General features: G+C 55.2%; 2 protein-coding genes across 4 annotated transcripts; one reads left to right on the plus strand and one right to left on the minus strand.

Moving 5' to 3' along the window:
• Positions 1 to 49: 49 nt before the first annotated feature.
• jpt2 (Jupiter microtubule associated homolog 2) lies at positions 50 to 3,393 on the minus strand. The gene is made up of 5 exons (XM_030341188.1): positions 3,242 to 3,393; positions 2,181 to 2,332; positions 1,800 to 1,921; positions 1,547 to 1,583; positions 50 to 1,324 (listed from the first exon to the last, which is right to left on the minus strand). Exons 1-5 carry the CDS (start codon positions 3,295 to 3,297, stop codon positions 1,080 to 1,082), a joined length of 612 nt encoding a protein of 203 aa, XP_030197048.1. The 5' UTR covers positions 3,298 to 3,393; the 3' UTR covers positions 50 to 1,079.
• Positions 3,394 to 3,774: 381 nt separating this feature from the next.
• On the plus strand, positions 3,775 to 21,028 carry cramp1 (cramped chromatin regulator homolog 1). 3 transcript variants are annotated; one of them, XM_030340695.1, is made up of 20 exons: positions 3,775 to 3,970; positions 5,469 to 5,842; positions 7,942 to 8,141; positions 9,034 to 9,187; positions 9,635 to 9,718; positions 9,836 to 9,884; positions 9,971 to 10,056; positions 11,309 to 11,432; positions 11,945 to 12,026; positions 12,298 to 13,200; positions 13,318 to 13,492; positions 13,656 to 13,828; positions 15,176 to 15,250; positions 15,914 to 15,995; positions 16,213 to 16,305; positions 17,046 to 17,218; positions 18,867 to 19,038; positions 19,566 to 19,733; positions 20,463 to 20,602; positions 20,885 to 21,028. In XM_030340695.1, the coding sequence occupies exons 2-20, from the start codon at positions 5,470 to 5,472 to the stop codon at positions 20,999 to 21,001; spliced, it is 3,423 nt and encodes a 1,140-aa protein (XP_030196555.1). In that variant the 5' UTR covers positions 3,775 to 3,970; position 5,469; the 3' UTR covers positions 21,002 to 21,028. The 3 variants fall into 3 exon arrangements, with proteins under 3 accessions (XP_030196555.1, XP_030196549.1, XP_030196542.1); XM_030340689.1 differs by lacking the exon at positions 3,775 to 3,970 and adding an exon at positions 4,924 to 5,109 and having other exon boundaries at positions 7,948 to 8,141; XM_030340682.1 differs by lacking the exon at positions 3,775 to 3,970 and adding an exon at positions 4,925 to 5,109.
• The last annotated feature ends 657 nt before the right edge of the window (positions 21,029 to 21,685 follow it).

Here is a 21,685-nt window from a genome sequence, read left to right on the forward strand (position 1 = left end):
TACTGAACCAGACCACAGAGCAGCAACGGTCAAACAAGACGAAATCTCCCAAAATTGAAAAACGTTTTTAATGAAATACACAGGTTGTCACTTCTTCTTCTGCTAAGCTCACTGCTGGCCAGGCACATCTGCGCTGTGGGGAGGGGTCGGACTGGCACCAGATGCCGTCGGTGTGGCGTGGAGACGGAGGCTCTCCTTCAGGGTCCTAGGGTGACTAGACCCGGCGGACCAAGCTCGTCTCCAGAGTTCACTTGTGTTCAGCTGTTTTAATTTAAAACATAAATGAGGCCTACCCCAAGCGAAGAACAGGTCTTCAAATAAAACACAAATAGAGCACAAACGATGAGGACGAAGCAGAAGAACACCCACACGGTACATTCAGCATTAGCACTCAACAGACATTTAAATGGAATTGTAGAAGACAAAAAAAACAAAACACTAAAACGGGGGCGGGGGATGTCAAACGCATTATTATTATTAATTTTTTGGCATTCTTCGCTGAACAGAAGATACTCTAAACGTAAAACTGTTTCGGTTCTTACAGGAGACCCCGGGATGAGGAGTCTAGTAGAGTTACACTTGTGATTATACAGTCATCGTCTCACTTGGCACCGTCCCACAGCTCTAGACAGCTGAGAATACGCGGCATTGGCTGAACACATTCGGTGGCAGGATTCCTTCTCCATGCCAAACGTTGACATCTTAAAGCTATGAACATCTATGAGAAACTGAAACACAGAGGCCCTGCGTGACTGACGGACACAGGGCGCCCCTCAGCGGGGCTGACGGACACAGGGTGCCCCTCAGCGGGGCTGGAGAAGGCACCCGTCCAGCCCCTCTGAAGCGCGGCCTATTGATTGGTCGGCTAAATGATTGTCAAGCGTGGAAAACCATTAAAGGGGCAGACAGGAAAGAAAGGCGGGGCTAAAAGTGCAAGAAGTGGGGGACAAAAACAGAACAGAGATAGTGCTCAGCGGGGGCGAGGTGAGGGGGGGGGGTGGAATGAGAAGGGACAGACGTCCAAGCGGGGGGGGGGGCGACTGAGATGAGCAGGGTGGGCTGGCGCCAGAGGGGGGGGCTCAGTAGAACACCACGCTGGACTTCCCTCCGGGGGGGTTCAGCACCCGGTTGTGCGCGCGGCGCTTGGGGCCCAGGTGGGGCTCGTGGTTCTTGCCGGAGTCGTCTTGGAGACAGGTGGGCGTGGCCTCCGGCGCTGGCTCCAGGACAGCCAGGGGGGCGGCGGCCTCCTCCTCGACAGGTGAAGCGGGCGGGGCCAAGATTGGCTCCTCCTCCTTCAGCTCCACCGGGCTCAGCTGGGGAGACACTGGAGGGGCACACACGTTAGCAGGTGCACCCAGAGCATGCTAGTGGACCGACGGCCAGGCGGCCAATGAGAGACCGGGCCGCACTTTGAGTCACTAGACCGACGGCCAATGAGAGACCGGGCCGCTCTTTGAGTCGCTAGATCAGGATTTCGCTTCCAGGGACATTTAGCTTGATAGATTTAGAATTCAAGCACTTCAGAAAGCCATTAAACATCCTTTACCTGCTAGCTCCGGTTCAGGCGTCACAATAACCTCCTCCTGTGAAATACAAAAGAAACGCATAAACCAACTAGTGTGGAACGAGCTATGATGGGTTCAATGGGAGGACAGATCGATACATCTTCTATTAATAGTTAATGCCAGTCACACCCGTTACCCAAGAAATCCATCTCAATAATGTAGTGCCAGTGGAAGGAAACACACCCACACGTACGGGCCATGGCCCGCACACAGCGCGGCAGAACGCTGGCGTACCTTTGGTTTACTAGGGGGGGCGGGCTCTGCCCCTCCAAAGATGTTGCTGCTTTGTCTCCCTGGAGCCACCGGTCTGGGCTGGGGGGCCGGGTCATCACCGAATATACCACTGGCCTTCCCGCCTAGAAACACAGAGAGAGAGACAGAGAAAGGAGGGTTTGGTGATGGAGGCACTTTCATTGCACAGAAAAGCACATCACAACGACCTGGCAGTTTTCACACCCAGGCCCCTGGAGGCTTCGACAGGCCTGCCTTTATTCGCTGCCACACCATAAAGTCAGAGGGACGCGGAGGGCGTGAGGTCAGCTGCCAGTGAAACCTTGTGCTGCACTGGGGATGCACCCCCTACCTGTGGGGTCATAGAGCCTGGTGTTCACCTACCTGGGGGGTTGGAGCGTCTGGTGTTGACCTGTCGAGGTTCGTCAGGAGCAAAGATGGAGGACGACGTGTGGTTGGGCCGTCTCATGGGCGCAGCGTCTTCCTCATAGCCACCGAAAAGGTTGCTGGAGGTACCGCCCGGAGGCCGCAGAACTCTGCAGAGAACAGGGAGAGAGCGTGTTGGTTCTGCAGTGGTCAGAGGGAGCCTCCCGTCACCCTCCCCGTCTCTCTGCTGCCCATCTGATAGTCCTGCTTCCTTCAGACGCTTCTCACCAGTATGGAAATAGTTTGCCGATTAATCTCTGAATGCAGCCTTTTAGTTTGCTATGGCATGATGGACGTGTGCACACTTGTCTGACGGCATGATGAACAAAGTGCTGTCAATATTATTGCCCTAATGCTACAAAAAAAAAAAGGTAACATGAACACGGTTCATTATGTATTTATAGAATTTTAATTTGAATGCAAACAGAAGACTAGAAGAAAATACCGAAACCAGAGCGTGATCCCATGAGAAAGTACGCACATAACGGCCGCTGAGGAGGCCCGTTATGTGGTTAATAAATACGCAGAGGACCTCCCTCCTAATGTCACAACCGACAACTTATCTCTTCATTATAAAAAAAATGGGCACAAGTCCGCTGACTGGCCGCTGGGCAGACAAAGGGCAGCCTGGCCTCCCCGTGGGCCGCCGCTATCGGTGGGCTGCGCGCGGACCTTCTCCGGACTTCATTTCCGCAGCCCGGCTAGCCTGGGCGTTAGCAGAGGGGCTAACTCCACTTAGTTCAGCCAGCCTACTGTCCGAAACAGAGGGTAATGACTTCGAATTTAAGTCGCCACATTGCCAACAAATAGTCTAAAGGCAACCAAGAATGCGGAAAGGAGAAGCGTTGTCGTTGACAGTTTAAAGTAAGAAAGCTAGAGCTAACGTTAGTGTTTTGAGCCAAGGGAACAGAGCTAATGCTACTTAGCAATATTAGCCCAAATAGGCTCAACTAGCCAACAGTGAATAAAATATAATGCATTTATATGTATACATCGAAATAAATATATGGTTTGGGTACCTTGAACTTGGTTTTGCAGCATTGTCCAATCCTTGAAACATGTTGGTTGAAGTCATTGTGGCGTTGTGAGTCGACAGAACTCCGCGGACCCCTTCAGCAACAGCCAGCTGGACACACTGCTTTAAGTCCGTCCTCCCTCTGACGTGGAGGGCTCTGACTGGTCAGAAGGACGTGTAGCCAATAGATGAAGTGTATTTGAGTTCCAGGGATACCTACAGCATTTGTGATTGGCCCGTTTTAATGCCAATCACTCAATAGGTGCAGCCCATCTTTTTCGGACCCACCCCTTCGAGATTCTAACCGCATGCTCAACAGGGGCGACGCATTATTATGTTTGTAATTATGCTGTACGCTATTTGTTTGTGAATTATAAAACATACATTGTAATATTCGGTGAAATATCTATCTATTGATAATCGCAACGTGCGAGGAGGGAAACAATTGGCCGCATGCGAATTCCCTCTCTACTCGGCGATTGGAAGGCTGTCCTGTCAATCTCCTTTCTGACAAATCGTGGGGTTTGTTTTTGAGTTGGCGAGGGCGTGCTGAACCGCGTGCAGAGGTGCGGGAACTGTCAGTGAGGCGCGAGCTACCACGGAGCGTTTAGTGAACTTATGTTAAGACGAGTGTCTCTCATACCGACGAGTGTTACTCAAACCGACGCCTGTCAGTCATACAGACGACTGCCAGTCACACAGACGACTGTCAGTCACACAGACGAGCAGAAAGGTAAGGTTTTCTACCTTTGTACTTTGTCTTACAGTTCCTCCTTGCTGTGAGATGTATTCATAGATGTATATTCATACACTTTATGATGAGTAACGGTGACATGTGGAGGAGCTGACTCAAGAGGCAGGGCTGGGTTAATGCAGAATATATGGTTGTGTTTCTAGTTATGGTTGTGTTTCTAGTTATGTTTCTAGTTATGGTTGTGTTTCTAGTTATGGTTGTGCTTCTAGTTATGGTTGTGTTCATAGTTATGGTTGTGCTTCTAGTTATGTACCTCGGGCTGGATAACTGTACATTATACCCAGAAACATGCCCTTATTTCATTATTAACATGCATATGAAACTCCCCCAATGGTTGGTAGCTTTGCAGTTGGACTTGTAATTCATTTTAAGTGGTCAAACCATCAAATAATTGTGGTGTCTCCAAAAATCCACATAGATATAGAGATCAGACATTAGTAGTATTTAGATGAATTTATGTGACCTTAGTTTTTCAAAAGTCTGTTAAGGACTCGATTCAGCCCAGGCTCGATACCAGTCAGCTCCACGTTAAGTTAGATCTCAAACTAGTCTATCATGAGTATCAGTTCAGCATTACATCCTTAAGTCTGATTAAAGTACTGCACCGTGTAGTGACAGTGCGCTGGGTTCCCTTGCTGAGACAGGATACACTATTACTTTGTTATCAACCTATGTCCAGTATAATGTTTAGTTTGGTCTGAACCCTGGAGGTAGTGGGGTTTGATGGTGAGACCACACTCCGTGTGAAGTGCTGAATGACGTGCAATAAAACAAACGGTTCACATGCGGACCAGATAGTCTTTATAATTACAATAAACCACCAGGTCCAGTTTTATTCCCCCCAAATCAAATCTAGTGTATTTTCCCAGTGAAAACCTGGTATCGGAGAGTGTTTGATACCCAGAGTGTAAGTTAGTAGTAGTTGTGCAGAGCCTGGCTCCTCGGTGAGGGATGTCCTGACGAGGCGCTGCCCCGCCAGTCGCTCGGGGAACAGGAGAACCACCACACCGTCGCGGTCCCGATTATGCTCGATTTGATCCCGTTTTGCCCATCAAACCCGTCGGATCCATGGTGAAGAGAAAGAAGAGCTCGTCCGCCACCGAGGAGCCTGAGACCGGGTAACCTGCTCCAGAAGAAGCCCTTTATCTAAAGCTCGGAGCTCAGGCTCGTCGTCGTCTCTCAAGGCGCTAAACCCAAAGGCGCTGCATTTGAATTTAGTTGAATTTCTGTACAAATGTCATAGATTCCAACATGAGGACAACCAGCCGAACACAGCGGGCGGGTTGTGCTCTGTATTTAACTCTTAATAACCAGGTAGTAAGGACTAATGTGTACGGGGTGTTGTGTTGGGATGGAGAGGGATTTGAAACAAACAGCGGCGGCCATGTTGAGTGGAGACAACGTCGTCTTTAGAAGTTAATTTAGCGCACTCTTCTCCTTTTAATGTGACATTACTTCTTTTATTGTGTTTTATTAGAATGACATTGGGCTCCAGGGAGGGAATCGGTGTCGATGGACGGAGGAATTCGTCCCGAAAGCCAGAAGGTTGTGAGGAGGAGGAGGACGGGGAGACGGGGAGCGAGGATCGCGATACAAAGGGAGACGGAGCGGAGAGCCTTCATCCATCAACCGCAGGCAGCCCGGGGCTCCCCGGCCCGGTGCCCCCCGGCCCGGTGCTGACCGAGCCCGGACCCGGCTCGGCACCACCGCCCCTAACCTCCACTGAACCCACTCCCCCGAGTCACGACCAGCATCATTTTCTCCGATCCAGCGTTCGTCCACCGAGCAAGCGGATCCGGAAGGACTCGGTCGGCCCGGCCGGCGACGGGCCCGGTGGGTCTAGGTCCAGAGGTAAGACCGGTGATCACTTATTAATCTTGGATTTAGGGTTCATTCCCCGGTTATTACGTAGAGAATTACGTGTATCGCAGACTGCGATTTGCTGCAATTTTCGGTGGTCGAGTACTCCCTGCGTCGGCGGGTTGTTGAGAGAACTATTGTCTGCTTGAATTGGTTCCCAGTTAAAGACCATTTTCTATATCAATATGTATAGGACAGGGAGGGAAACTTTCGAACTGAATTTAACCTTTGTACGATTTGTGCATCTGCCAGCTCGCTTTTTGCACAAATATAAAATCATCTTAGAAAGTGCCAATGCATTGTCATATACAATAACTTGCATGTATTTGGGAGACTTTAACTACTGCAGGAAATGTCAAAGATTTGATACGAATTGTCAACATTTTGCTTATTATTTTGTAATGCAAGAAACGCATTCTTGTGGTTGTATACTTTGTAGAAATGTAGTCTTTGTAGGGTTTAAGAACACCACCATAGTCCAGACGATGTCTTCCCCATCCTCTCTGAATGCAATGCGTCTATCCATCAGACCATAGACATAGCTGGTTAATTTTATACTGACACATTTTGGGATGGAAAACCATCTCAAGGATCAGTAATCTACTACTAAGTAACTTGTGTTTGGTGAGTAGCCCTGACAGCTATGTGACCCTAAACCACTGCGCTGTGTGTAGTCATTAAGTAAAACAACTTCTGGTAATGAAGTTAAGTATGAGTGGTAGTGTGTTTTTACTGTCTTGGCAGTCAAAGCGCTCTTATTGGCTCTCATTGACCATTGTAACTAGCTTTATTACCGAACACAAGTGTCGCAGATTAGGGACACAGTATAATTCATGCAGACAGTGTCCCTGAAGACCAGTCTAGTCACCACACAGCTATAATCCACCACACAGGACCAGTGGCTCCGTGCTGTTCTGTAAATAATATCATAATATTAGGACTCAAATATAGGTCAAACGTGTAACTTCGCTCTCTCATATATAAATATAACCAAATATAAATATTGCCATGCACTTTCTTTTGCATCTTCCTTACTTGTAAAGGAAAACTTTTACCGGCAGACCTTAGAACAAGATTTTTCTCTCACAACGTTTGTTTTTGAAGTTTGTTGGAACTAATCCATCTAACTAGCTCCATGCTGCTCTCCTCTGATACTACTGAACTAATCCATCTAACTAGCTCCATGCTGCTCTGCTGTGATGCTACTGAACTAATCCATCTAACTAGCTCCATGCTGCTCTCCTCTGATACTACTGAACTAATCCATCTAACTAGCTCCATGCTGCTCTGCTGTGATGCTACTTAACTAGTACGTCTAACTAGCTCCATGATAACTAGCTTCCCTGGACTGTGCACGCCAGTTTCTTCATCCTAATTCAGTTTGGTCTCTGGTGGCGCTGTTGGGGGATTCTGCGGTTCCCCACGGCAGTTTGGGTCAAGTTATTCCAGAAGTGAGGGAGGAAGGCTGACCTGATTCTGGGGGTAGGAAGGTGGACTTAGGGGGTCAACAGAGGGGTCAACGGCTGCACGTCAAGGTGTTGTTTCATGCGTTTTGCATCGCTAGTGTTGGGGCCAGATTCTGTAAGCCTCACGGTTTGTGCAGATAAAGGGAAGTAAAGGTTCATGTTGTGAACGGCGTATCGCTGGCTCGTCTGCTGCTGTCTGCTGGGGTTGTGGGCTGTGGTTTGGCTCTTCGAGGGCCTCCTTGTTTCAAGTTGTTTTGGATCGGTGCACGCTTTTGGACCAGGCTGAAGAAGCCCCATGATTGCTTCCATCTCCCCTCTCGAACCTCTGGCAGAGCTGATGGGCGCAGGCGAGATCTGTCCGTGTGCACCCTAATGGTTCTGGCTGTGTCTTTACTGCTGTGTCTCTCCGTCCGGTTGTCGTTCAGACATGGCCTTCCTAGACGAGAGGAAACAGGTCTCAAATGTGTCATTTTTAAACTGCGTTTCATATCATTTTTCGCATTAAGTGTGTGTGTGTGTGTGTGTGTGTGTGTGTGTGTGTGTGTGTGTGTGTGTGTGTGTGTGTGTGTGTGTGTGTGTGTGTGTGTGTGTGTGTGTGTGTGTGTGTTGTCCCCTCCCTCCAAGGTGCAGAGGGTGGCTCCTCCTCCCAGGGGGCCTCGGGGCCGTCCGGCTCGGCTGCGGGGGCCGCGGCCGGGGGGGTGTCGAAGGCGTCCCGGGGCCCGGCCGACAAAGAAGAGCAGGCGGGGAACCAGAAGAGGGCCCGGCGCCAGTGGGAGTCCTGGAGCGCAGAGGACAAGAACAGCTTCTTCGAGGGGCTGTACGAGGTAGGCTGCTTCTTTAGGGGCTGTACGGTAGGCTGCTGCTTTAGAGGCTGTACGGTAGGCTGCTTCCTTACAGTCTGTACGGTAGGCTGCTTCTTTAGGGGCTGTACGGTAGGCTGCTTCTTTAGAGGCTGTACGGTAGGTAGGCTGCTTCTTTAGAGGCTGTACGAGGTAGGCTGCTTCTTTAGAGGCTGTATGAGGTAGGCTGCTTCTTTAGGGGCTGTACGGTAGGCTGCTTCTTTAGGGGCTGTACGGTAGGCTGCTTCTTTAGGGGCTGTACGGTAGGCTGCTTCTTTAGGGGCTGTACGAGGTAGGCTGCTTCTTTAGGGGCTGTACGGTAGGCTGCTTCTTTAGGGGCTGTACGAGGTAGGCTGCTTCTTTAGGGGCTGTACGGTAGGCTGCTTCTTTAGGGGCTGTACGAGGTAGGCTGCTTCTTTAGAGGCTGTACGGTAGGCTGCTTCCTTACAGTCTGTACGGTAGGCTGCTTCTTTAGGGGCTGTACGGTAGGCTGCTTCTTTGGAGGCTGTACGAGGTAGGCTGCTTCTTTAGAGGCTGTACGGTAGGCTGCTTCCTTGCTGCTTCTTCGAGGGGATTATTATTGAAGTAGACTAAAACACTGGAGATCAGTCTTTCTAGCCTTACAGTAAATTGTCCCACATGCTATTCTCTCAACTTATCTGTGTTAATATTTCACAACATATTGGATCTTTTCTGTGTATTTTTGACTCCTGCTGCCCAGTCTTAAGGGAATTCTATTGTCTTGGTTTCAAGACGATGGCCAAACCAAAGTCTTTGAGGCAGCCTGTGTGACGCCTCCTCCCTCCTCCCTCCTCCCTGCTCCCTCCTCCCTCCTCCCTCCCTCCTCCTCCCTCCTCCCTCCTCCCTCCTCCCCCAGCATGGGAAGGACTTTGAGGCCATCCAGAACAACATCGCCATGAAGTACAAGAAGAGGGGCAAGCCGGCCAACATGGTGAAGAACAAGGAGCAGGTCCGCCACTTCTACTACCGCACCTGGCACAAGATCTCCAAACACATCGACTTCGCCAACGGTGAGTGTTCACACCCAGAGGCTCCAGGGCCCCCACTCCCCCAGAGACCCCAGTCTCCCCCCTGAATGTCGGGGTTCAGACATCAGCGTTCACCTAGACTCTGCTTCGCCCCCCCCCCTTATATCTATAACTCTTTATCGTCCCCCACTGGGATCATTGTGATTGGACATTAGTGAGGCAGAAAGTATGTGACAGAAAGAACTCTGTCCAGTCTAGTCTCCAGCAGGGGGTGCTGCAGTGTTCTAGGTGATGGGGGTCATGGGAACGTGTGCCTTGTGCAGAGCGTTATGACCGAGATAAAGAGCGATGTACAAACCGGGACCTGGACTGTTGACCGTCTCACCGTGGGTCCTCGGCACCAGGGCCGTGCGTGGTGACGAGCTGTAGCGTGCGTGGTGATGAGCTCTAGCGTGCGTGGTGATGAGCTGTAGCGTGTCCTCTGTGCAGTGTACACCCGGGTGCTGAAGAAGTCGTCCCAGGAGCTGTACGGACTCATCTGCTACGCCGAGCTGCGCAAGAAAGTAGGAGGACGTGAGTGGAACCGCCTCTAGTGGAGACAGAAGAGCGTCACGCTGCTGGGCACTGGGATCGGTCCTGAAGCACGCCTTGTTATTCACACTGCTCTCCTTCTCTTCTCTCTCCCCACAGTCATGGACGATAAGAATGTGACGAAGCTCAACGAGCTCATCCAGAATGGGTAAGTGTGTGTGTGTGTGTGTGTGTGTGTGTGTGTGTCCGTGCCCCCCCCCCCCCCCCAGTAACAGCTCCTGTGTCTCTGAGCAGGGCCACCACAGTGCGCTCCAAGGGAAGGAACCTGCGGATCAAAGCCCCCATGTGCCGGGCCCTGAAGAAGCTGTGTGACCCAGACGGTGAGCATGAGGACGCGTTGAAACTCCTCCCCCCACCCTAACCCACCCTAACCCACCCTCAGCCCCCCCCCCCCCTTGGTGACGGTTCCCGGGTTCAACTGGTGACCGATCAGAGAGAGGCGCGAGGACATCCCAGCTTGGTGTTTTCCCGTGTCAGTGCAGCATGGTGCAGGCTGTGTGTGTGAAGGACTGCGGGACTGTATGTTAATTCAGTGTGGTGTAAAGGGAGGGAGTGAAACCTTCACAGCATTGAGGACCGAATGGTGGGACGGACAATGCCACCATAAAAGCCCCCCTATTTGATCAGGGCTGTCACTTCCTGGGACGAGCGGTGGTCTGTCCGTGCTCCAGGGAGAAACCATCCATCCGTCTGAAAAAGGCGATGCATGTCAGCCTGGGTTCATCATGGGGATGGAGGTCAGCAGAGATCCCAGGGTGTCACAGCCTTTCTCTGGTGTCCTGGTCTCTGTCCTGGGGTCTGGCCGTCTGGGTTTACCGTCGGAGCTCCGGATGTAATGGTCTGTTACGGATGTTCAGAGGAACCAGGAACAACAGCAGAGGGGATGCCCTCCGCTGTAGCGCCCCCTGTAGGACACTACCTCGGCTCGCTTCCCTTAAATAACTTCTGCGTCAGCCTGACAATAATAGTATTTACTGACGCAAAGAATCTCGCTAGTTGGTGAATGTTTCCAGATCTTTCTATCTCCTAATGTTTGTTTGAGTGTATTGAGTGTTGCTTGCTCTTTAAAGATCTCCTATTATACTACTTTTCTGGTCTTAATTTCTTATTAATGACTCCTATAGAGCAACCTGACACGAATCACAGCACAAAAAACGATGTCGATTTTCGGGAAACCCTTCCTCTCATCTGGGCGCTTTCAGCGTTCTCCGTCAACACTCGGCTTCGTCCCCCTCCGCCCCCTCGCCCCCCTCCTGCCAACCCCACCCTGTTGTGATTGGTTACCTTCCGGAAGAGCATGTTGCAGCATTACCATGCATGGAAATTCCAGATTGTTCTGAGATTTGAACAAGTGAATGGCGACCGACGTCCCTAGTGTTTAGCGCTCTGCACAGCCACCCCAGAATACGTCTAAATGCATGTACACTTTAGTATGGTTAAACATGACTCTAAATCATTATAACAACGTTTATAGGTCATAAAAGTCGAAAAAGCATAATAGGTGCTCTGTAATGTGTGGCAGAGTGTATTGAGTGTGTTGAGCCTCATGCTGCCCCCCCCCCCCCCCCCCAGGGATGAGTGAGGAGGAGGACCAGAGGCCCGCCCGCCTCCCCCTGAAGGTGGCCGTGGAGCTGCAGCCGCGCACCAACCACTCCTGGGCCCGCGTCCAGAGCCTGGCCCACAACCCGCGCCTCAGGTCAGCAGCGGGGGGCTCTAGCATACAGACCCGTTACTCACTACCAACCCACACGAGGAGCGCAGAGGAAGGCACCTTGAACTGTTTGACCGCTCACGTGTAATGCTGCTCCTCAACCACCGAGTCTCGAGTTTAGAAAGCAGAAACCTCGCCGATCTCTGACGATGGGAACGGTGAAGTTAGTGTAACAAGACCCCCCCGTGTATCAGGCCTTAGACTGGGCTGTGTGGTCCCTGGGCCGTAGTACCGGCCGGGGGTCTTGTCTCTCCTGCGGTGTCCCTAACCTTACCAGATGCTTTCTGCAGTTAATGCACATTGTCTTGATATGTCTTTGTTTTATTTTGTTATGTATTTTTAAATGGACTCTTTGCTGTTGGTGATCGATAATTGACATTCTACCTGCAAAAATTGTGCATGATTCCATATGTTATATTATATATATTATATTATAGCCCATTGAGCTGCCTGCGTGTCTGGACTGCGCTCTTAACCTCACCCTGTCCCTCCCCCAGGATGATGGTGGAGCTCCACCGCACGGTGGCCAGCCTCATCGAGTACCTGAAGCACAAGTGGGCCTTCCACGACGAGCGCATCGTATCCTCACGCCCGTACCGCTCCACGGCCAGGGGGGGGTGAACCCGGGGGGGGGGGACACGGGGGGCTGACCTCTGACCCCCGGACGTCTGGGAGGAGCTGGGGGGGCTGTGGGAATTACTAATCCTGGTCCTATCCGAAGGCTTTGATAGAATCTGTTTTTGAGAGAAGGTTAACCGTTCCAATGATCTCTTAAAGTCCCGGGCAGGGCCGGGCATCACGTACCCCCTCGCCCCCCCTCTGTGTTTCCACTCCTTGACCCCGCCCCTAGCTGAAGAGTCTGCGGGAGCGGGAGGCTCTGGAGGGCCCCGCGGGCCCCGGGCCCACCCCCCCGGGCCGGCCCCGGGCGGAGGAGCTGTTCCTGTACCCGGCGGAGTGCAGCACGGTGACGGCGCTGCCGGGCGTGGCCCGCGTGGTGCACTCCAAGGCCTCGTGCACCGTGCACTGGCAGGAGAGCGGCCGGGCGCGGCCCGGGGGGGGGGCGCGCCCCGGGGCCAAGGACCTGCAGACCGCCCAGATCCTGGGCATCCACGGCCCTGCCCCGCCGCCCCGCGGGGGGCCCCGGGCCGGGCGAGGGGCCGACCCCCGGCGGGCCGAGCCCCCGCCCGCCTCCGATCCGCCCGCCGAGCCTGGGGGGGATGAGAGGAAGGCCCCGCCCCCTGTGGCCCCTCCCCCCTCCCAGACGAGCTCGGGGCCCAAGGTGGAGGCGGGAAACGGAGAGGGGCCCGACGCCTGGGCCGGCCCCCCCGAGGAGACGGGCGGCGGGCCCCCGGGGGCCCCCTCGCCCGGTCCGGAGAGGCGCCCCTGCGGCGGCGTGGAGGACACGCCCGCCGCCGCCCCCTCCCCGGACACCAAGCCCCCGGGGGCCCGCGGCGAGGAGGGCGGGGCCCCGCGGCCCCCCAGCGCGCTGGAGGAGAAGGAGCGGCTGGCGGAGGCCATCCGGGAGGGGGGCTGGAGCGTGGGGGGGGCGGACGGCGTGACGCTGGCGGAGCTCTACCTGATGCTGGGGCGGCCCAGCAAGCTGCAGCTGGAGTACGAGTGGCAGCCGGCCCCGCCCCCCCCCGACCCCGCCCCCGCCGGCCCCCCCGCCCCTCAGCCACGCCCCCCCAGCGCCAACCGGGTGCTGCGCTGCCTGCTGAGGCTGGTGGCCACCGAGGTCAACCCCAAGCCGCTGGTACGTACTGGGGGGTACTGGTTGGACTGGTTGTACTGGTACTGTTGTACTGGGTTGGACTGGGTGGTACTGGTTGGCCTGACCCCTGTCCTGTGTTGCCCCCCCCCCCCCCCCCAGGCTCCAGAGCAGGGCTCCAGCGCCCCGTCGCCCCTCAAGCTGCCCCAGGAGGAGCAGAGCGGGGCCCTCACCCCCCCGGGGAAGGGCCCCGCCCCCGCCGTCCGCAGCCCGGGCTGTGGCCGCCAGCCCCCCTCCCTGCGGGGGCCCAAGGCCCTCCTGCCCAACGCCGCCGCCGGTAGGTCACGCGATTTCAATATTGACCAAAATAATCGTGATTATGATTTGTCCCGTAACCGATCAGCCCTACCTGAGGCGCACGCTGCCCCCGTCCATGAGATGATACCAACGTCATTATCCTAACCGTACACTCAGTCCCGTGCTGCTCTCTCCCTCCACAGGGGGGCGCCACCTGCCCCGCTCCCTGCTGGGCGCGGCGCCGGGCGGGGACCAGGAGGGCGGGGTGTTCGCCATCCCCACCACGCTGCCGCCCAACAGCTCCCGACACTCCCGCATGTTCTCCCCCAACAAGGAGGCGCAGCTGGCCTTCAGGCAGCAGCTGGACTCCATCAGCGTAAGGACCCCCCCCCCCCCCCCCCCCATAAGCACCCTGTTCTCCCACTCCTCAAGTCCTCAGACGGATTCAGTTTGTTTTACATACATATCAATAATTAGAATTAATAATTAAACTGTCAAATGTCTGTGAGCAGATAGAAGCTTTCAGTGTTCCTAACCCTATTGATAACGTTGAGGACTGACGAACGCTCCGGTGTGACTGGGTGGCTGTCCTGTAGTGGTACTGTCCCGTAGTGGTACTGTCCCGTAGTGGTACTGTCCCGTAGAGGTACTGTCCCGTATTGGTACTGTCCCGTAGTGGTACTGTCCTGTAGTGGTACTGTCCCGTAGTGGTACTGTCCCGTAGAGGTACTGTCCCGTAGAGGTACTGTCCCGTAGTGGTACTGTCCCGTAGTGGTACTGTCCCGTAGTGGTAGTGTCCCGTAGTGGTACTGTCCCGTAGTGGTACTGTCCCGTAGTGGTACTGTCCTGTAGTGGTACTGTAGTGGTACTGTCCTGTAGTGGTACTGTCCTGTAGTGGTACTGTAGTGGTACTGTCCTGTAGTGGTACCGTCCTGTAGTGGTACTGTAGTGGTACTGTCCCGTAGTGGTACTGTCCTGTAGTGGTACTGTAGTGGTACTGTCCTGTAGTGGTACCGTCCTGTAGTGGTACTGTCCTGTAGTGGTACTGTAGTGGTACTGTCCTGTAGTGGTACCGTCCTGTAGTGGTACTGTCCTGTAGTGGTACTGTAGTGGTACTGTCCTGTAGTGGTACCGTCCTGTAGTGGTACCGTCCCGTAGTGGTACTGTAGTGGTACTGTAGTGGTACTGTCCTGTAGTGGTACCGTCCTGTAGTGGTACTGTCCTGTAGTGGTACTGTAGTGGTACTGTCCTGTAGTGGTACCGTCCTGTAGTGGTACCGTCCTGTAGTGGTACCGTCCCGTAGTGGTACCGTCCCGTAGTGGTACCGTCCCGTAGTGGTACCGTCCCGTAGTGGTACTGTCCCGTAGTGGTACTGTCCTGTAGTGGTACTGTCCTGTAGTAGTGGTACTGTCCTGTAGTAGTGGTACTGTCCTGTAGTGGTACTGTCCCGTAGTGGTACTGTCCTGTAGTGGTACTGTCCTGTAGTGGTACTGTCCTGTAGTAGTGGTACCGTCCCGTAGTGGTACTGTCCTGTAGTGGTACTGTCCCGTAGTGGTACTGTCCTGTAGTAGTGGTACTGTCCTGTAGTGGTACTGTCCCGTAGTGGTACTGTCCTGTAGTGGTACTGTCCCGTAGTGGTACTGTCCTGTAGTAGTGGTACTGTCCTGTAGTAGTGGAACCGTCCTGTGGTCGGCTGAAGGCTGACGGTGTCTCCCCGCTCCAGATGCAGTCCGATCTCTTCCTGGCCAAGCAGAAGAAACCACGCAGCAGACAGCTCCGCAAGCCCCTGGTGGTTCAGGTGAGACACGCCCTCCGCTCTGAGCAGGCTCAGGACGGGTCAGCTGGGACACGCCCTCCACTCTGAGCAGGCTCAGGATGGGTCAGCTGGGACACGCCCTCCGCTCTGAGCAGGCTCAGGACGGGTCAGCTGGGACACGCCCTCCGCTCTGAGCAGGCTCAGGACGGGTCAGCTGGGACACGCCCTCCGCTCTGAGCAGGCTCAGGACGGGTCAGCTGGGACACGCCCTCCGCTCTGAGCAGGCTCAGGACGGGTCAGCTGGGACACGCCCTCCGTTCTGAGCAGGCTCAGGACGGGTCAGCTGGGACACGCCCTCCGCTCTGAGCAGGCTCAGGACGGGTCAGCTGGGACACGCCCTCCGCTCTGAGCAGGCTCAGGACGGGTCAGCTGGGACACGCCCTCCGCTCTGAGCAGGCTCAGGACGGGTCAGCTGGGACACGCCCTCCACTCTGAGCAGGCTCAGGACGGGTCAGCTGGGACACGTTCACTGTAAAGAAGAGTGTTCACTCATAATGTCAGCCTCAAAGGTTATCTATGGTCTCCTCTCTCCATCTACCCGCATGGGTCAAAAGCAGAGAAGATTTCCCCCTAAAAGGGATGAATAAAGGATAACTCAACTTAACTTAACTTAACTTACTTTGTACAACGTCTCTCTGTCCTCAGAGGACCCTGCTGCCGCGGACCACCGGGGACACGCCCCCCCACGTCTGCTCCTTCTCCATCCTGTCCAACTCCCCCGCCGCAGGTACAGGGGGCGGGACTTCCTGCGGGGCTCAGACCGGTAGCACCTGAAGCTCCGGCTGGCCGGCTGTTTTCTTCTCTATCCTTTGTTTGTTTGTTTGTTGGTTTGTTGGTTTGTTTGTTGGTTTGTTTTACCGATTCTTTCTTCTTCTTTTCATCCTTCTTTCCTTCTTGCTTCCTTCCTTCCTTGGCTCAACCTCACTTCCTGTTTCTTCCTACAGGAACCGGCTCCTTCCGGCCAATCCAGACGCGCCTGGCCCCCACGTCCCGCCCCCTCCCCTCCAAAGCGTCTCCCGCCAACCCCAGCCTCTCGCGTACGAGCAGCATGAACCCTCATGTGTTCATACATCATACTGGAACCCCACCTCATGTGTTCATACATCATCCTGGAACCACACCTCATGTGTTCATACATCATCCTGGAACCACATCTCATGTGTTCATACATCATACTGGAACCCCACCTCATGTGTTCCTACATCATCCTGGAACCACATCTCATGTGTTCATACATCATACTGGAACCACACCTCATGTGTTCATACTGGAACCACACCTCATGTGTTCATACATCATACTGGAACCACACCTCATGTGTTCATACTGGAACCCCACCTCATGTGTTCATACATCATCCTGGAACCACACCTCATGTGTTCATACATCATCCTGGAACCACATCTCATGTGTTCCTACATCATCCTGGAACCACACCTCATGTGTTCCTACATCATCCTGGAACCACACCTCATGTGTTCCTACATCATACTGGAACCACACCTCATGTGTTCCTACTGGAACCACACCTCATGTGTTCATACATCATCCTGGAACCACACCTCATGTGTTCCTACATCATACTGGAACCACACCTCATGTGTTCATACTGGAACCACACCTCATGTGTTCATACATGGAACCACACCTCATGTGTTCATACTGGAACCACACTTCATGTGTTCATCCATTACATTCACACTACATCCCAATGATTTGCTACATTATTATCATTATTATTAACATTATTGTTAATATTCTGCGCTTCATTTCTCAGGTGCGATCGACCTGGCAGCCAAGTCTGCAGGCATCATCCCGGCCAGCCCCTCCAGGGAGGGGTCCTCGGACCTGCGGGGCCACGCCCTGCTGGACCCCGCGGCCGGGGGCGACGGGGACCTCCGCCCGGACCTCCGCCCGGACCCCGGCCTGCTGCAGCACAACGGCCCCGAGGTAGGGCTGCCCCGGGCCCCAGGCCGCCGGGCCGGCTGTAGCCGGACCCAGCTCGGCCGTGACCATCGGGCCACAGTTCAAACGACTGTACGCGATTGGCTGCTTGCCGTCGCTTCCCTGTCGTCATTGTGTTAAACCAGCCAATAGCGCGGCAGGGGGAGAAGCCAGCTTGGTGATTGGCTCCCGCAAAAACGTATCAGAAGCAGAAGGAAGTGTATTGCACCTCTCCAGAGCCTTCTGCAGGGCGGACTGAAACCGCCGGCAGGACGAGCTGGGGGGCGACCCAGTGCACTAGGTCGTACCTGTAGTGAGGCTGGGGGGCGACCCAGTGCACCAGGTCGTACCTGTAGTGAGGCTGGGGGGCGACCCAGTGCACTAGGTCGTACCTGTAGTGAGGCTGGGGGGCGACCCAGTGCACTAGGTCGTACCTGTAGTGAGGCTGGGGGGCGACCCAGTGCACTAGGTCGTACCTGTAGTGAGGCTGGGGGGCGACCCAGTGCACTAGGTCGTACCTGTAGTGAGGCTGGGGGGCGACCCAGTGCACTAGGTCGTACCTGTAGGTGGAGCTGGGGGGCGACCCAGTGCACTAGGTCGTACCTGTAGGTGGAGCTGGGGGGCGACCCAGTGCACTAGGTCGTACCTGTAGTGAGGCTGGGGGGCGACCCAGTGCACTAGGTCGTACCTGTAGGTGGAGCTGGGGGGCGACCCAGTGCACTAGGTCGTACCTGTAGTGAGGCTGGGCGGTTAATCGATTTTTAATCATAATTCGAAATCAGAGTAAAATGTCAGCATGGCAGCATTCGTTGAAAAAAGTGAGTGTTTAGAGTTTGCCCTAAAGTCTGTTGAAACCAAATTGAGCTTTTCTTAATCATTGTTAAGGTGCGTTCACACCAAACGTGAAGGAGCGACACGATCCAATACATAGTGAACCTAGAGACGCGACTCAGGCGAATTATTCGCCAGAGAAAACCGGCGACAAGTTTTGATTTGTCGCGCCACACTTTCGCCGTGCACAGGTGAGCGCGTTCACGAGGATTTGTAGCGCGACAAATTCGCTCGAGTTGAAATATTTCAACTTTGCGGCGACAATCGCGTGATGACAGCCAATCAGCGTTCAACAGCGTGGCCACTGAGTGACATGTGCAACGTAACAGCCAATCAGCGTTCAACAGCGTGACCACTGAGTGACAGGTGCAACGTAGCAGCCAATCAGCGCTCAACAGCGTGGCCACTGAGTGACATGTGCAACGTAACAGCCAATCAGCGTTCAACAGCGTGACCACTGAGTGACATGTGTAACATAACAGCCAATCAGCGGTCAACCGTTCCCTGCAGTGCAGTCCGGGGTAGACCGCAGCAAATTCGCCGGACAAAACTTGCACAGCGACAGGTAATGATTTGTCGCCCGACAGAACGTGGGCGACGCAAACGGGCGACTAATGTGTCTTTTGGTGTAAACACACCTTTTAATCTTCAAATAAAATCTAAACTTAAAAAATATAGATATTAGTCATTTATAGAAAATAAATGGATAAATCTGGTTTGGTTTGAGGTGATGGTAGATTCTACATCAGAGCGCCCGGCCCAGCTCCTACTACTGGGGGGCGTAGGGTGGAGCGGCCCCCTCTAACTCCCCCTGTCCCTGCAGAGCGGGCCCCCTCCGCCCAGGGGCCGGGACCCCGTCCTGCCCCCGCCCAGCGTGGCCTCCCTCCTGGACATCTCCCTCCCCGGCCCCCCCGAGGAGAGCATGCCGCCGGGGGACGGCCACGCCCACATCAGCGACTCCATCATCGAGCTGGCCATCAACTCCTCCCACTTCGGTAGGACACACACACACACACACACACACACACACACACACACACACACACACACACACACACACACACACACACACACACACACACACACACACACACACACACACACACTGCTGTAGCCCTGAGTCCAACGGTGATGGGGATGAACAACATGTAGCGTCCAGACCGACTGCAGTCTAGAACCCTGTCTGGGTTCTGTGGGGACCCCCTGGGTTCTGTTGGGGACCCCTGGGTTGTGTGGGGACCCCCTGGGTTCTGTGGGGACCCCCTGGGTTGTGTGGGGACCCCTGGGTTGTGTGGGGACCCCCTGGGTTGTGTGGGGACCCCTGGGTTGTGTGGGGACCCCCTGGGTTCTGTGGGGACCCCCTGGGTTGTGTGGGGACCCCTGGGTTGTGTGGGGACCCCCTGGGTTGTGTGGGGACCCCCTGGGTTGTGTGGGGACCCCTGGGTTGTGTGGGGACCCCTGGGTTCTGTGGGGACCCCCTGGTCACGTGGTGCAGGTGTTGAGTGCTCTCCCCCCCCCCCAGGTGAGGACTCGGCCCTGTCCTCCACCAAGCTGGGCTCCAGTAACGGCTCCAAGCTGCTGGCGGCGTCGCCCCCCGGCAGCCCCTCCCACGGCTGGATCCCCTCGCCCAGCCACGACCCCCAGTGGTACCCCAGCGACTCCTCTGACTCCACGCTGGGCTGCCTGCTCTGTGAGTGTGTGTGCGTGTGCGTGTGTGAGTCTGTGTGTGTGTGTGTGTGTGTGTGCGTGAGTCTGTGTGTGTGTGTGTGTGTGTGAGTCTGTGTGTGTGTGTGTGTGTGTGTGTGTGTGTGTGTGTGTGTGTGTGTGTGTGTGTGTGTGTGTGTGTGTGTGTGTGTGTGTGTGTGTGTGTGTGTGTGTGCGTGAGTCTGTGTGTTTGTGTGTGTGAGTCTGTGTGTCCCTCGATGGAATCGGTTATGACAGAACGTGAGGTGTATCATGATTTCAGTTTTATTAGTTTTTCTTCGTTCAATAAAATCGAACAAAGTGAGCTCACTTTGAAATGAGCAGGACTGCATCATACTGGGTAGACTGGTGTCTCCCAGAGCCCCCTCCTGGTACCAGACCCCCCCCCAGACCCTCCCCTCCTCCCAGCTCCTCCCCCCCTCCCAGCTCCTCCCCCCCTCCCAGACCCTCCCCTCCTCCCAGCTCCTCCCCCCTCCCAGACCCTCCCCCCCTCCAAGCTCCTCCCCCCTCCCAGACCCTCCAGCTCCTCCCCCCTCCCAGACCCTCCCCCCCCCCCCAGACCCTCCCAGCTCCTCCCCCCTCCCAGACCCTCCAGCTCCTCCCCCCTCTCAGACCCTCCAGCTCCTCCCCCCTCCCAGCTCCTCCCCCCTCCTGGTACCAGCGCCCCCCCCCCAGCTCCGCCCCCAGTACCAGCCCCTCTCTCTCTGCCCCCCAGCCAGCCTGGTGTCTCCTGATAAGGGCCGCCGGCCGTGCCCCTCCGGGCCCTCCAGCGGGACGGCCCTGCTGGGGCCCAGCCTCCTGGACTGCAACTCCCACGACTCCTTCCAGTCCCGGGGCCTCCCGGACGTGGCCGAGGTGAGGATGGGATGCTGGTGTGATGCCGGTGTGATGCCGGTGTGATGCCGGTGTGATGCCGGTGTGATGCCGGTGTGATGCCAGTGTGATGCTAGTGTGATGCTAGTGTGATGCTAGTGTGATGCTGGTGTGATGCTGGTGTGATGTTGGTGTGATGCCGGTGTGACGCCGGTGTGACGCCAGTGTGACGCCAGTGTGACGCCGGTGTGACGCCGGTGTGACGCCGGTGTGACGTCGATGTGACGTCGATGTGACGTCGATGTGATGTCTGCTGTGTGACAGATGGACAGCCAGCTGGCCTGCATGATGAGCGAGAGCAGCGTGGACTACATCGCCCGCTTCAACGACCTCGCCCAGGAGCTGGCCGTGACGGAGCCCTCGCACCCTCCTCCACCCTGAGAACCACCCTCCACCCTCCAGCTCCTCCACCCTCCACCCTGAGAACCACCCTCCACCCTGAGAACCAAGCAGCCCCCCTCTCCTCCTCCACTTTCTCCCCCCTCCCAGTCGGCAGTCAGAGCCCCCCCTCACCGCCTCTGCCCCGGCGACCAGCGAGGTGGAGACGCCCTTTAAGAGAACGCAGTCGCCAGACCTGTTGAGCTCTTCATCAGACCTCTTCTGTACCATCGTCACTCTGAAGGTCACATCACCACCCGGTTCACTGGTAACAAGCCAACATACCATCAGCTATTCTTCAGTTTTAAAGGTCCTACAGACCATAATAGCCACCTGCTGAACCACAGGAGGTGAGGGACAGCAGAGAGATGTTTGGGGACGGTCTCCAGTGAAGTGCCTCCCCCCTATTGGCTGATCAGGCCAGTGGGGACCAGCGACGGCCTTCGGCCCTCAAGCGCTCTGAATGTTGACCAGTGGTGCCACGCCCACAACACACCCCCACGTCGGGAGGCAACGAGGAGAAACAGAACGTCTCCAGGAGAGATTTGGTCTTTGTTCAGTTCCCCAGCTGAACCGATGCTTGGAGAGGACTGGATGTCTGCACTGAGGAAACATCCTCCTCCACCCTGTGGGTTTGTGTCATCGTATCACAGCTCAGAACTCGGACCGGACTGGGGAAGAATATGA

This window comes from Gadus morhua, chromosome 2 (genome assembly GCF_902167405.1).
Source record: "Gadus morhua chromosome 2, gadMor3.0, whole genome shotgun sequence".
In the NCBI taxonomy this organism is placed as follows: domain Eukaryota; kingdom Metazoa; phylum Chordata; class Actinopteri; order Gadiformes; family Gadidae; genus Gadus; species Gadus morhua.